This window comes from Rhizophagus irregularis, chromosome 1, assembly GCF_026210795.1.
Source record: "Rhizophagus irregularis chromosome 1, complete sequence".
NCBI classification, from domain to species: domain Eukaryota; kingdom Fungi; phylum Glomeromycota; class Glomeromycetes; order Glomerales; family Glomeraceae; genus Rhizophagus; species Rhizophagus irregularis.
In genome coordinates this window covers 7,794,023-7,810,329 of record NC_089429.1, presented here as the reverse complement: position 1 = coordinate 7,810,329, position 16,307 = coordinate 7,794,023, and the positions used below count along the sequence as shown (strand labels likewise).

Below are 16,307 nucleotides of genomic sequence, written 5' to 3'. Positions count from 1 at the left end.
TAATTTGAAATTGAATGCTACTGACATTATACTCTTTTACTTATTATATTACAGATAAATATATGTATTTTCACCTGCTCTGCAAGTTTACTTAAGGCATTAAAGGAGGTTTTGAATGCTGTTTTTAATCTACTAATATGACCTGTGTTTAAACACCTCGTATACAAATAGAAATTGCCTTTTATTAATATCCTTAATTTATAAAAGTAAGATCTTTTCAGCTTGATGGCTACTATAAGTGATGGGCTAATGGCAGCAACCTTCTTAAGTCTATTTATTGCATGTGAATCTATAGAAAAATGTTCAATATAAGTTTATATCTTATGATTTTACATTAGAATTTTTGGTAAACAAAATTGGGCTGATAATTATTTATGTAAAGGAAGTGGCTCTCGATATTTTAAGTTACAGATGATCTTTCTATAATAATCAAAATAAATATTATTCGACAAAAATTTTTACAAAAGAAAAAAAATTTTGGATTATCTATTGATGTTACATCATATTTTCATAGATTGAATCCACTATAAAATGTTCAATGTTCATAGAATTAATAAAATCACGACCTTATTTTACATTTGTTGGCAAAATAACATCATTTATTTCTAGAGCTCTGAATGGGTCAGATCAGGTCAGGTTAATTGATAAACCTGACCTGAAATTTTTTTTCAGGTCAGGTCAAATCAGGTTATATCAGGTTGTCTGTTTGACCTGACCTGACCTGAAATCTGAAAAATTTCAGGACTATTTTTATTAAAGTATTGAAAAAAAACGGTACAAAACTTTTTTTTTTTAATATAATATTATGAAAAAAAACGTTTTCACAACGTTTTTTATTAAAATATTGAAAAAAAATATTGCAAAACGTTTTTTTTAATATAACATTATGAAAAAAATATTTTCGCAACGTTATTATTGAAATATCAAAAAAAAAAATGTTACGAAACATTTTTTTAATATAATATTATAAAAAAACGTTTTCACAACGTTTTTTCTTAAAATATTGCAATTCAACATTTTTATATAGAATCTATATAAAAAAGTGAATCGCAATACTGCAACTCACTTTTATTATATAGTAGAATCAATAGTTTCAGGTCAACAGGTCAATCAGGTCAGGTCAATCTTCATACCTGACCTGAATTTTTTTTAAAAATCTCATACCTGACCTGAATTTCAGGTCAGGTCAGGTCAGGTTACCTGAATTTGGCTGATCTGTTTGGAGCTCTAAATTCATTATTTTGAAGATAATGTTTGCAAAACCATTTCAATACAGAATTCCCAGCTGAATTAGATAAATGATGTGTTGATACAAGTTCCATAAATTCAGCATAAGCTGTATCAGGGAACTGCAATGTATTACAATTTACACTAACAGGTCTTATATCAATTACTGTTGTTTGATTTGATTCAGGATTATATAAAATAAAATTAGGAATATTCTCAATATTTTCTTCTTCAGCCTCGATAGTTTCATTTATGTCACTTTCACGTCCATTGCTTTCTTCAAAATTGTTTTCATTATTTTCTTCACTTTCTATATCACAATTATCACTTTCTTTATCACTTTCTTCTAAATTATTACTTTCCTTATTTTCATCGCTGTTTCACTTCCATCATCTTCACGATCACATTCATTTATGTTTATTACGGTATCATCATCTTCGATATTAATTTTCTTTTTTAAAAAAATTACATTAATTGGTCGTACAATACATATGATATATAAAAAAGGAATAGTAAGAAACTTACAGTTTCTACATTTTTAACATGAGTAGAATTAGAAATGTCTGAAATATTATTTAATATTTTCCAGTATGCTTGGCCTTTATGTGATTTTGTATGTTCATGAAGAGCAGCACGTTTTGAAAAAGTTTTCTCACAATGTTCATATGGACAAGAAAGCATTTTATGTTCATATTTATTTTAAGAGAAGTATAAAAAAAAATATTATGTACAATATATATAGTATTATTAATACTACTATTGTTAATAATATCCTTATAAGTCTTATAAGTTATATTCTCCTGAATATTGATATGCTTATTAAACTTCTTTTCTTTTATGGTAAGCGATTACGTGTTTTTGAATTTTTTCTGTTTCTAATAACAACTATTTTTACTTTAAAATAAATTTACATCACAAATAAAAGACAGAAAAAAATATGTGTTTATTATTTTAAAGAATTTATGTATTACATAAAAATAGGGGGAATAGATAAATGTGATTTATATGAATCTTTTTTTCTGAAAAAGTAATTTTTCTTACTTTTTAAATTTATTAAATATATCCGGATATTATATATGGCAGGTATCCTAGATACTTTATAAATCTTATATCTTATTATGTACAGTATTCATGCTGTATTCCCCTATATAATATATCAGAACCCCGAAAAATACTTATATAGGTAAGGTCCCAAAAATATTTTTTATTAGTAGCTCTAAGCATAGGTTTTTACTATGATCGCTAAGCATTGTTGATATTTAACCTTAAAAATTATATAAAAATAAGCAAATCAATCTTCTAACCTAATTAAATTTTTATTATAACACATATAATTATAAAATATATTTATTAATTTAATATATTTTATTAAGGATAAATCTAATTGTAACAGCCTGTTACGCGTCTTATTTGTAACAACCCCCAATTTTATCCAATTAAAATTTAAAATCAGGCGTAATGTAAACAAAAACAAAAGATCAGTCGTGTAACTAAGACAAAAGAATTTTTTAAAAAATTTCAAGAAACTGCTTATAACTTAAAATTTTGTCTATGAAACTGTCTTAAGTACATTAAGTAAAAGTTTTCCAAATTAAATTTTGCATATAAAAATTTTATTTGTAAAACATATACTAAATTTATTATTAAAAAAAAAATAAAAAAAGGTTGTTACAAATAAGATATGTAACAGGCTGTTACATTCTTTTATTAAATCCAATTTTAAATATGATCAATACATTGTGAAGCTAAACTAAGCATAATATACAAGTAGATTAACAATATTCAATTTAAACAGTAAAAGAAAAATTCGAAATTAATACTATTACAAAAAATGTAAATTTCTCTATAAGTATTATACTTACACCCATAAAAATTAATATGTAAGTAGTTTTGACCTTGCTGAACAATTTTCAATTAATTTAGAAAGTCGATTTCATTTGGCCAAAGTGGTGTAATTACGCTCTGAAGTTGTAAATAGAGAAATGAAAAATTCAGAAGTTAGTACCATTATGAAAAATGCACTTTTCTCCATAAGTATTATACCCACACTCATGAAAATTAATATATAAGTAGTTTCGACCTTGCTGAACAACTTTCAATTAATTTAGAAAGTCGATTTCATTTGACCGAAGTGGTGTAATTACGCTCTGAAGTTGTAGACAAAAAAGTAAAAAATTTAAAAGTTATTACCATTATAAAAATATGCTTTTCTATATAAATATCATACTTAGTCTTATGAGAATTAAAATACAATTTAAGTATAAAAGATAATTTGATATAACCAAAGTGGTGAGTAGTGAAATTATATTTTAAAGTAAAATATATTTACAGTAATTTTATTTAACAAAATAAATAGTATTTTTTTAATTTTTATTAAACTCAGTGTATTATTTTTAATATAAAATTACTATATTATACATGTTGAAAGATAATTAATAAAATATTGAAAAAAAAACTGAAATTTCATCAAAAAAAAATTTTTGTTTATGTATTTATATAAAATTGTGAAATAGTACAAAATTAACACTTACCGTTAGTGAAAATAAAATAAAAATTAATTATAAATTCAATATATCCCTTAAACTATTTTGCGGGCAAATTTGCCTGCAATTTCTAAATTAGAATAAATGACGCTATAAAAAATTCTTTAATTTTGGCCAGATCGTCACATAATTTTGCACCAAATTGATCTACATTCTGGCCATAAATTGTATGAGTTAGATATACAGTTGATCATTAAAATTGGATTAGAAATTAACCCGCAAAAATAGTATCAGAATTTTTATATAATAAAATTTAAACTTTTCTTACCATATTTTTTCTCTATTTGAATATTTATTATAACTTTTTATTTTTATTATAAAAATTTTGCATTATAATAAACAAAATAGAGATAAAAAAAATCAATTGTTATGAATATATAATTAAAATGCATAATAAAATTTTCATTAAGATTCTATATAAAGTCAAAATCCTACTTTTAAATATCAAAAATCATATTAACAAAAGTCGTTTCTCATACCAAATTCTACATATTCTATTAAGCTTTTATATAGCTACAATTAATTATCAATGAAATCGTCGAAGTTAAATGCAAAGTTTTTTAAAATTTTGTGATTATCTTAAAATACAACTTTTGACCAATGGGTAATTTTCGATTTTCTAATATATAATTAATAAATGATAATAATTGCTGCACAATATATAATTTAAACTATCTTGGAAAAAAATTTTATTAAAATTGCTTTATTTTTCATAAAATTAGATGAGAGCTGAAATTTGGTAAAATTGCAGGCAAATTTGCCCGCAATTGCTTACAGTTTAAGGGATAATATTTTAAAAAGTTCTATAAATATGAAAAATAAGCAACTAAAAACTCTTAGTATTTTAAAATAATACCAAAAATATGCAATTTAATTATCTTACATAGTATAAAATTTTCTCAAAATTAAGCATTATAAAATTCTTACATCATAAAATTTTTCTATGTTAACTAAGCACCTTGGTACCTTACATATATAAGTATTTTCTGGGATCCTCTTATTAATGTATAAATTTATATTCTGATGCACGTATCATTGTTATCAATTTTTTTTTATTTAAAGTAAATCAAATCATTGTTATCAATTACTTTTTACTTCTCTTAATTTTGTAGTTATAATTATCATTTATTTTTTATTTACAACGATTCCATTACTTTTCCTCTTTTTTTTAATTTTTTTTAGTTATAACGAATAATGACTTCAAAGCGCGGAAGGAAGAAAAATATTACCAATGCAAATAATAAATCTGTTATATCTCTTCGAGAAATGCTTGAAAAAGATGTAATATTTCAATTATTTTATACTGTTGATATTAGATATGTATATAGATTTATTTATATGTTAAATTTATAGGTTGGATCAAGAGAAAGAAGCGAAAAACAACCTTTATCTAAAACCAAAAAGCAAACTACATCATGAGAAAAATCTACATTAACTGAAAAAATTGAATATATAAACGTTGATAAATGTGATATTCCTCAAAATTTGCCAATTCCTAATATTCAAATATATAACGAGATTGATAATTTAGTGGTCAATGAAACTTTACCTTTAATTGCAAATAATGAAAAAAGGTATATATTCTTTGAATAATTTTTACATTACGTTAAATTAATATTGTTGATAGAAATAATACCAAGATGATGATGAATATCTGAATAAAGTTGATTGTATTGATTTAATTCAATGTGAAGATTAACAAGATATTCCATATCAAATATTATCTTATAGGCGTCAACAGAGATCTGTAATAAATTTGAAACAGTTACCAACTTCACTAAATGTACCAATTCAAAATGACTCAATGCCATCAACATCTGGATCAAGTACAAAAGCAATATCATCTCAATATACTGAAAAGACAAGTGAGCGAATTTAATCATTTATGATTCTTTATAATATTTATAATTATTTATCTAATAAATCTTTTTCTGTAACTGAAGCTATTGAATCTAGTATTAAACAGAAGAAATTTGATGAATTTAATGATTTACTAACTAAATGTAAGTAACGATCATGTTACATTATGAAATCTTTAATTTCTAATTATAAGATATTGGAATACTATTTTTCAGGAAAGTTTCTAAGGGCCGCCAAAAAATCTAACCAATTTTCTTTGATTTAGATATTAAATCCAATGCAAATACTCAATCTATTCTCGAAAAAATACTTGAAGAACAGTTGAGACAACGTACCACAATCGAAGTAATAGAAAAGAGTAACACGAAATTGAAATGTGAAATTTTTGAAAATCGTAAACTTATTCAAGAGATATTTACAAATTTTACAGTAGGACCATTAAATACTGAGCAAACACAACAAGAGGGAAAGGTAAAGCAACAATTGAAAAGAAAAGACATGAAACACATTTGGTGGGAGTGTGGGACGTAAGTATTTTAATTTATTGTATTAATTTATTATATTTATCAGTTGAGATTATATTTATTTCTTTATTTTATAGGCTCTAATGACAGAAGCATGTCATAAGTTATTCCAAACTAACAAAAATCCATCAGATGCAGAAATTGAACGTTGTCACCCCGTCTGCCACCCGGCGGTAAATAAAGTTCCCTGCTTCTGTTATATGTACTCTCAGCGAAATATTCATATTCTTGCTTGGTTTAGTTTTAAATCTTTAACTTAATTTTCATCATTTTCTAAGTCACACACGGACTTCTCAATATACATTAGCCACATTTGGGCTTTAAAGTCACTGGTCTCGGACTTTCTTAATATACAAGCCATACTTGGGCTTCCCAATAAACCACACTCAGGTTTCTCAAAATAATACGAGTCATATTTGGGACTCCTTAATTCTTTATATTCATATTCATTTCATCATTTTAATACTTATTTAACATTAATTAAAACTTAGGCGAATCATAAGTATATTTGAAATAACTTTTAATAATTAACATTTTTACAAACATTTATGAACCCTTCATCCATATAATTGTGTATATTCTGACTAACCGAACTATTAAGTTCGTGCGTTTCTCATATATCAAATGGTAAAGGAATTCATTATTTAACGTACTTTTTCATCATAAGAAAACAGTATAAAAGAGTTGAAAATAATTAATTAATGTGTAAAAAGTATTTTATTTATATTTTAATCTTCATAAAATTCACAACTAATCTAATTACTTAAAATTCAAAATCCTAACTGACGACTGTCGAACTCACTTCCCATTCCACTCCTATTTAAACAAACTTTCTTATTCTTTCTTTTTCTTACTTCTTATCTAATATTTTATGTTATGTGTTATCTTTTATGTACTATCTTTTATGTACTATCTTTTATATGCTATCTTTCTAATATACTTTTTTAATATGCTATCTTTTTAATATACTATTTTTAATATGCTATCTTTTTAATATGTTATTTTTAATATACTATTTTATGTCGTCGGGCTGGTAGTGTAGTCACTACGTTCCTCCACCTCGGCCAGGGCCTCGCAGTACCTACATCCCCCCTCCGTGGGGCGGGGAATCCCTATATATCTGAAACAATATGAAACAAGATCTGAAACATAACAATATAAGCAAAAAAGGATAAAATAAGGGAAAAGAGAGGAAAATAAGAGAGAATCAGAGAGGGTGTTTCGATGTTTCAGATGTTTCGGCAATTTTGGTAAAAGTCAGGCGAGGACAACCCTCCCAGAAAAAGTTTTGATTTTACCCCCCCAGATCTGAAACTTCTGAAACATCTGAAACTGATTCAGGATTCCGTTCGTTTTCTTATTGGAGGCAGTGAGATAGCAAATCGAGTAAACAGATAGGTTAATAACCCCTAGAAGGACTGTAGAACCACAGGAGAGTAACCGGGTAGGAGCACGGATCCTTGGAAAAAATATATTCGGCAATTGAAGATTAGGTAACTATAAGTAACATACAATGATAAACTTACACGCCGCCACTTCTCTTGCCGAAGACCTCGGGCTTGATCTTGTAGACATCTATGGAATCCGTAAATGGATCCAAATTCGGGCATCACCCCTCAATGACCCGGATATAGTAGCAGAGATGGTCAGAAACCTTCCGGTTAAAGAATTCGGAAAACATCTCAAGATTAACAGACTCTGGTATAACTGTTGTAAAGCTGAGTTGTGGAAGCGGCATAAAGAAGCCGAAGAGGTATACAAACAGGCAGTAGACTACTACAAGGAAGCCATTGACAATTTCAATGAAGCCGATCAGAAAAAATACACCAGGTTTGCAGGGATGGTAGTAATAGAAAGAGCACTCCTCAGATGCGGCTTTATAACGCAAGGGTCCGACTGGGAGAAATGGACTCAAATAACGTACAACATCCAATTGCTTAAGGAAGGTCACACTCCTGACGACTCGGATGATGAATCAGATGATGGAGAGGTATCTCTCGATGACTCAGATGATGAGGAATACTTTTAGAAGGCGGTACTAATCCGTCTTCCTCTTTTTTGCCTCCTTAAGGCATTTATCAATACACTGCTTACACGTGTCATCAGAATCTAAGATTTTCTGCCCGAGTTTTTTGCATTGCCGATTGTACGCCGTCTGATGTCTTTTAGCCGCAGTTTCTTTTTTCTTCTCCTTGGTTTTCTTTTTGATAACCCAGTCTATCCCAGTAAAAGTATTCTTATGCATACCACAAACTGTGCAATCACCATGCAGCCGGTAACGCCCATTTGTGGTCATATCTTGTATTTCACTAGCAGTTTCGGTTTCCTTTTTACACTTTAGGCAGTAAAATCGTGTCATCTTAAGATTTGAAGTCCAAAATCTTTCCTTTAATTTGTCGTAATATGTCGCATTTAGAGAATTATTACAAATACTACAATTTCTCCGGAGTACCAGCACGAATTCTAAAAGGTGAGGAGCACTACAACCTATACAAAAAGCCCCTAAAGGAGAAGTCATCAGAGCGTCCACGAGTAGTTGTATGGAAACCAAATGCGACGCATCAGGCAGATCTCGCAGAGATGCCAGTCGACCCCAAAAAATTCCACTATTTCCTCGTAGTGGTAGAAGTCGCGGGTAAACGAGTCGATGCAGAGCCCCTAAAGGATAAAACCGCAAATAAGGTTCTCAATGGATTTGTTAAAATCTACAGAAGAAATCGCATTAAGCCACCAACACATCGAATAGAGACAGACTCCGGATCAGAATTCACCAATGATCAGGTACGTGATTTTTTCCTGAACAGCCTAGGGGTGATGATGAGGTTCGGCGAACCAGGAAGACACAAACAGCAATCATATGCTGAACGAGCCATCCAAGCAATCCAGGAACCTCTCCTAAAACGAATGGTGGCACAGGAGTTGAAGACTGGGGTGACATCCGTGGAATGGTCAGAAGATTTCCATGATGTGGTTAGTAAAATAGATGAAATCTGGCAAAGAAATCCTCCAGACATTCCGACTGGGTCACCCAAGGTGTCAAAAAAGACGGAACTTCTCTCTGAAGGAATGCGAGTCCGAGTAAAGTTAGATGAACCTATCTCAGTACTCGGTAATAAACTTCATGGAAAATTTCGTACAGGAGACATAAGATGGAATCCCAATATCCGTGTCATCAAAAAAATGATACTCTCACCCGAACAACCTCCTACATATCTTCTTGATGGACCACACGGGCGACTAGGTGTATCCAGATGTGCGTACACCCAAAAAGAGTTGCAGATTGTTCCAGAAAATGAATATCCCCCACCTGATTCCGTGATAAGAGGGCAACCTGAAAGATTTGTACCTGAGCGGATACTCCGGCATCGCATCAGGAAGGGTCAAGACCAGTATCTAATCAAGTGGGAACGATACCCAGATACCGAAGCCACTTGGGAACCCGCTGACCGGTTGGAGGAGGATGTTCCCGATTTAATTCGCAAATTTTGGGAATAAAAAATAAATATTCCCTATTTTTTGTCTCCTCGATTCACATCAGAAACTATCGGGATAAAAACATTCTTCTCATTACAAGTAAGGGCGATATGTTCGCGTGATTCATGGACATCATAATTGTAACGTTTCAGACACGTCCGGCTCAATCCAATCTCCCTATGCTTGTAATCGCTTAAAACCGCGAGATTCTCAGTGATTACACAATCAGGGGTTAGTTTGATTGACACACCTTTTACCATGCCGAATGTCCTACCAGAACCCGGAGCGCCGGATATGTTATGTGTAATACTCTTGTCGATATCCAACCCTAATTCTTCAGCGGCTTCCCTCTGAATAAAAGACGCGTTAGCACAAGTGTCTGCTAAACACTGAATTGCTATCCCATTGACCTTCCCATCCAGCGCTAAAAGATCTTTAGTATTCTCCAAACGAGCTACGTCAATATCCATCGGGTCATCTTCCCTGATATCCTCTTCTTGTTTTTCCTCAACTAGGTCTTCCGGAATCTCCGTACTTTTACGAGCAGACTTTAATTCTTCCCGAAGAATCTCGCGGAGTAATTTTCTAAAATCTGCAGACCTTAATAAACTTAATGAATCATTTTTGGTGACGGCTTTTATAAGTGTGGGCTTACTACTAGTAACCTTCACAGGAATCTTAATAGGAGTCATTTTAACTGATTTTTTTGGAACAGATTTAAGAAGTTTCGAGATACTTACACCCTTATCTGAGTTTACTTTTTTTTTGTACTTCGAACCGCACAAATCCGAAAACCACCTTCCTCATCGGGAACAATTTTCAAGTCATCAAAACTCGCGGTATTAGTATCAATATCCATAGCATCATCATTAAGATCGAGGTTTCTCATTGCTCGGGCTAATTCCAGATCATCGCGTCTATCTTTAGCCTTCTGAAGTCTCTTTGGAAATCTTTTAGACGTCTCATATCCCATAATAAGATCAATAACATGTTGATCATCCTCACTAGTCCACTCAGGAGCATCAGGGTCACCAGGGTCATCACCAAAATTATGATCTACATAACCATCATCCCAATCAGGATCCTGATGATCCTGAACAACGCGTGGCCGTGGCTTTGGCCGAACAGGTTTAATCTGTTGTCTATAGACCGGTGGTTTACGAACTGGCTTAGATGCTTGTAATTGTTTAAATTGTGCCTGGAAATTCTTGGTAAGTTCCTCGGCTTGTGCCTTGAGCAATTCTTGTAATCGTTCTTGAGTAATAACGTCTGTCGACCTTTGTATTACAGCACCTTCGTGTGGAGTCGCGGGATGAGTATAGCCAGCCAATTCCTCTTTTTTAGCCTTTTCAATACCCTGACGCCTTTGTAATCCATAGAACATTTCGCCCTTTCGTCGCTCAAGATCACTTAATCTATCGATTAATGTATTAAGAGGTGCCGCCCCGATTCTGGAAGCTTCAATAACGTTTTCCGGCAAAAGTCCTCTATAGAACTGGTCAGTAACCATAATTCGATTATATCCTACAATATCCCCAGCCCTCTCAACTCGCTTATAGTAAGATCGAACAGGTTCACCTTGTTCCTGGTAAAGATTACTAAATCGTATCTGAAGTCTTTCTTCCACGACGGTTGGAAAATTTGTACGCATATGCATAAATGCTTGATCCAGGAGAATCCCCTGTAAGACTATTGGTTGATTCTGGGCAGCAGCATTAAATGGACCTCCATGATTTCCCAACCCATTAACGGGTTGATGAGTAGGACGTCCGCCCGCACGCCTCTACTGCTCTTCAACTTTAAAATTCGTTCTAACGATATCAGCGCGTGATGGGAAAAATGCATCTCCAACGGTTACCGCCGCATTACCTGCAACCCTTGAATATACATCAGCATCAGACCCGGGTAAGTAAGTACCAACATGTAATCCATTAGCAACCTCAGGAACAGCTAAAGCTCTGAACGCTCGGCGAGTAGTACCGGCTCCACCATTTGCAGTAGCCACTAACCGAATATTCGAGAGTTCCCAATTTTTTCCAGTAAGTTCTGCATCAAACCACCTCGCCGCTTCATCTCTCATACAGCTACGAAGAACCCCCATCGCTCGCACCCGACCCGGAGGCGCACCGGCATCGTCTAATGGATCAATACCAACGGTATTAATATACCCTAAAAAGTTATCAATAAAAAGATTAAGATCTTCATCTTCCCGACCATGAAATATGGGGGCAGCTATACCAACGGCAGCCATATCGTATTTTGTGGATGGTTGAGAGGAGGTGGAGGAGGGTTCAATTGTCTAATCCGAAACCATTGTACTTGGATACGCAGAGCGGCTATTTGTTGGAAAAGTCGATTCCTAAGACGTCCCAATGTCCGAATTCCAAAAAGAACCCGATTATTGGCATATACAAGCCGATTTCGTGCCACATCACGCTCGCCTATAGCTCTATTACGTTCACCTATAGCTCTATTATGTTCTCCTCTCATAAGATTATATTGCTGCTGAAGACGACGATTAGTCGTCCGCATACCACCAAACTCATGTTCCAATTCAGCCAAATTAGCTTCTAAACTAGTAATAGTATCTTGTACGTTATTTAGCTCATCTTGTGTAAGACCTAACAAACCCGTTTGAACCTCGAGTTCATCTTGTAATTCATCACGTTCTTTTCGAGATCGATCACGTTCTGCTTTTAATATATCGCGTTCTTCATATGTTTCTCTACAGCGATGAATTAATAAATTAAGAGCATGTTTAAGACGATGGTTTGCATTTTGTACATCTCGATTAACAACCATGCGATCACTGACAGTTAAAAAATCTGTTAGATCCTTAATTACCGCAACTAATGGTATATTATTCATATCACGCAAATCCCTAGGGAGGCGGTCCAGTAGGCTCTGAAGGAGTATAAATTGCAATTGGTGTCGACATCGTATTTAAACTAAGATAGAATAAAATTCAAATGGATCTTTATGTATACAATTTGGACGAGTACACGACCGACTCGAGACAGGGTAATGAGTTTGCCCCATCATGGCCTTTCCGTCTTGCCGTAGCAGGAAGTTCTGACTCGGGTAAGACAACTATGATTATTAATTTGTTAATGGGAGACAAGAAGGCAAAGGAGGATGGCGAAAGGTACATATTATGTGATGCGGTAATTCTAGTTAGCAGATACCTCGATGAACCGAAGTGGGCAGTCGTACGTGATTTTTTCAAAGAAGAAGAAATTCCGTTTACCGCAGTATCCCATAGTGAGATTCCAAATGTTAAGGACTTCAACTCCACCCAGGCTACTGTGGTAATCTTCGAGGATTTGATGGATGCGCCTAAAAAAACCCAGGATCTCATCACTGGATTTTTTACACACGGGCGTCACAAAAATATCTCGTGTATCTATGTGGCCCAAAGATTCTTTACCATTCCCAAGGCTATTCGTGAAAATGTGAATTATATTTCCCTACATGGAGGTCACGGAAGTTTGACCGATACTAAGAGGATCATCCGCCAGTATACAGAAGAATCGGAGTCACTAGCTCCAGTAATCGATGACCTTACTCTACAACGCGAATTTATAGTATTTGATCTTAGAAGATCCAAGAGCGATCCGTTATCTATTCGGGTTAGATGGGATACTAGTCTCAGTTCGATCACTGATCAATCTCAGTTCAATCCTAGTTCGAACTCAGTTCAATCCCCGTTCGATCCGAGTTTGAACCCAGTTCGATCAAAGTTTAGTCCTTATGGCCAGAAAGCTGTAGCTGAAGCAAAAAAGTCCTCCCAGCTAATTGAGTTTGCTCGGGAATATCCATCACCTAAAGAGAGAAAACACCTCCTCGTATCTGGTATTATAGCTAAGAACGCAGATACCTGGATTAAGTACGTCTTTCGGGAAGCCTACGGACTATCTGGTAAAACCCTGGGATCAGACTTCCAAAAATTCTTAGCAAAAGTACGGGATAGGACCGCGAAGACTGAAATTCCAAAATCTGAGACCGTAAAGGAGTTATTCTTCCGATATGAAGTCCTAAAGTCTAGTCACCCTTTGGATAATAAAAAAATAATAGAAGGCATCGGGGTCCTTTTACAGATCTTTTCTAAGGGTCATATGGACCGTCGAGCATTACGAGTAGGGATCAATAGTATTTTGTAAGAATCTGGTTGCTTTAGCAACCCATCTCACGTTAACTTCGCAGAAGCCCTAAGAATCATGGCGCTTTTTTTACGTCCTTCGAAGTCAATCCGTAGCATCCTAGCTTTTAATCCAATAGCTCCTAAGGCTCGAGAAGCAAAGTTCTTAGTCATCAGATTTCTTACATGATTTACATAGTTCTCATAGAATGTAGTAAAGGGTTCGTCAATACCATCCGGGTATATATTCCGTAAGAACTGATATAAGGCAATTTCCCCACTGTCACATCCAATGGCTATAAGCTGTTCAAGAAGCCACTTCCTAGTATCCTCGTATGAATCTCCGTCCATAATTTTCATATCTAGTCTTTGTGTGAATAATTGCGTAAAATCCGCATTACTTGCCCGACGGATAATCTGGACCAACTTATCCCTGGCAAATCCCAAGGCTTGTAAAGGTTCACTCTCGTCACCAATCTTCTTTATAATCTGTCTATACAACACGCTGGATAATCCTCTATATGCCGCTTTTGCAGAGAATACTCCACAGTTCTGACACTGGTTTATTACGATTGATGTTGACATGGCTATCTTTCTTTGATTATTCGCTCACTTAGTATCCTTCACAATCTTTTTTATATATTGTTATCTTTAAATACCTGTCATTTGTATAAAAAAAAATAACTGGCATTAAGGGATCAACCGTTGGAAAGACCGGAAGACCAGAGGACCGGAGGACTGACCATTAGGAAGCGCAGTCCTTGCACAACTTGTCCGTTAAGTCACTTGGGCTCACAGGCATGAGACATTCCCTACACAACTCAATATTAAGCTCTGCAAGTCTCGGGGCATGGTCCTCCAAAGTTCGTGGACGACCGGAAGGACCGGAGGAAGGTGTCCCGTTAGTCGTATCTTGCTGTAAGATAAAATCATCATATTCATCTTGGTCAGCCTGAATAGCGGCTCTGATTTGTTGTATATCATTAAAAGTTAACCGCTGGCCATCAAGATTTTCCTCATTATAGCGCGTTTCATTGATGATTTCCTCTATAAGCTCCTCCTCTTCAGAATGAACAAGGTAGTAGTCCTCAACTACCTCGTAGTCACTCTCAACCAGTCTATGATACGTTCTAGTACCGTGTTGAATATAGCGTCCTGTATCTGTATTTAAATATACAGGTTGTTCCTGGGGTGGAGGCGGTACGGTTTGTCTACGGACAAGCCTTCCATCGATATAATCATGGGATTCCATAACTATTCGATTAAAGGTATCTCCACCAACACGGATTGGACGTCCAGTTATAGGATTAGTTATATAAGGGTATGACATGTCTTTTTTCTGTACGTGTCTACATACCTAATTGTTATCTTCAATTTACAATAACCAAGTGACATCGTCATCAGTCCTTGTCAAGGCAAATATGGCATAGTAGCCTTTATCTTTATTAAATTTATTTAACGAACTTACAAAAATAAAATAAAATTTTCAAAGTACAAAAAAGGAAAAATAAAATTAACTAAAAACAAAACTATATAGTCTCCAAAACAGTAATAAAGCTATAAAATTAATTCGAAAAGGAAAAAATCGCATAACACTAAAACTATTCTGATCCCCCGCCTAGATATATTCCAACCTAAGAAGAAGCAACTATGCAAACAAACCAACGAACAATGCGCCCATTGTTAAAATCGACACACCACCCTGCTAAAGCTGTTAGTAAGTTGCACCGTTAGACGACCCATAAAACCCGAATAGTGATTAAACCAAGGCAAACCATATTTCATCGAGTTTTTTAAATAATCAACGTCGGAGTCACGTGCGGCGTCGGAAAGGGTCGGAGGAGGTAAAGTTGAGAAAGGTAAGTACGTGGACTTTGGCAAATTTGAAGGCCGAGAAAGTTTGAGTTTATGAGTAATATTCATCACGTCTTCCCATTTAGATTTATCATAGGAGCGCGGTAGCCAAATTCGTTTTCTGATCTTTTGGATAAAGTGATTGTGGATAGCAGAGATAACCTTCATCGCAGAGTTACGTGGAATAGAAAGTTCTTCAAAAAATTCGACAAAGGATAACGGAAGGCAGCCACGGACGAGACTATATGAAGTCCAATTCGAAGAAGAGAAGGACCAACAAGGAAGAGATTTAAATTTGTTAATAATTAAAGAGGGATCTTTCTTAACGAGATCACCAGCTTCTTGAAGTTTGATGATAAAATGATGTTGGTAGAAAAGGAGAATCTGTTCCATAGCGATTCGTCTACATTTGCACATAAACAAGTGCATGAAATCTTCCTTGGAGTCGAGACATGAACGACACAATAAGATGTCGATATATAAGTCCGGGCGAATTCTTTTAAGATGTTCCAAAGTAGGTAAATCTTCCAAAAAGAGTTTGAATTTGAAGGTGCGATGAGAGGAAGCATGAGCACGAGTAAAAGAAGCGTCATGCTGAGGTTCAGAGTTTAAAGAGAACCAGGTAAGATCCCAATCAATCACGAAATCTGAGGTAGAAGATAAAGCAATGGTAAAGTTAAACCGCGA

General features: G+C 33.9%; 3 protein-coding genes across 3 annotated transcripts; 2 read left to right on the top strand and 1 right to left on the bottom strand.

Annotated features, from left to right (window-relative positions):
* Positions 1-5,574: 5,574 nt before the first annotated feature.
* OCT59_001551 (uncharacterized protein) lies at positions 5,575-6,656 on the top strand (the record flags this gene model as incomplete). The annotated part of the gene is made up of 6 exons (XM_025326221.2): positions 5,575-5,635; positions 5,714-5,773; positions 5,896-6,101; positions 6,232-6,327; positions 6,433-6,544; positions 6,646-6,656. The coding sequence occupies 6 exons, from the start codon at positions 5,575-5,577 to the stop codon at positions 6,654-6,656; spliced, it is 546 nt and encodes a 181-aa protein (XP_025177242.2).
* A 1,011-nt stretch (positions 6,657-7,667) lies between these two features.
* OCT59_001550 (uncharacterized protein) lies at positions 7,668-8,183 on the top strand (the record flags this gene model as incomplete). Its single annotated transcript, XM_066139660.1, has 1 exon — positions 7,668-8,183. The coding sequence occupies one exon, from the start codon at positions 7,668-7,670 to the stop codon at positions 8,181-8,183; it is 516 nt and encodes a 171-aa protein (XP_065989050.1).
* Positions 8,184-11,764: 3,581 nt separating this feature from the next.
* On the bottom strand, positions 11,765-12,430 carry OCT59_001549 (uncharacterized protein; the record flags this gene model as incomplete). The annotated part of the gene is made up of 2 exons (XM_066139659.1): positions 11,765-11,797; positions 12,041-12,430. The coding sequence occupies 2 exons, from the start codon at positions 12,428-12,430 to the stop codon at positions 11,765-11,767; spliced, it is 423 nt and encodes a 140-aa protein (XP_065989049.1).
* Positions 12,431-16,307: the final 3,877 nt, after the last annotated feature.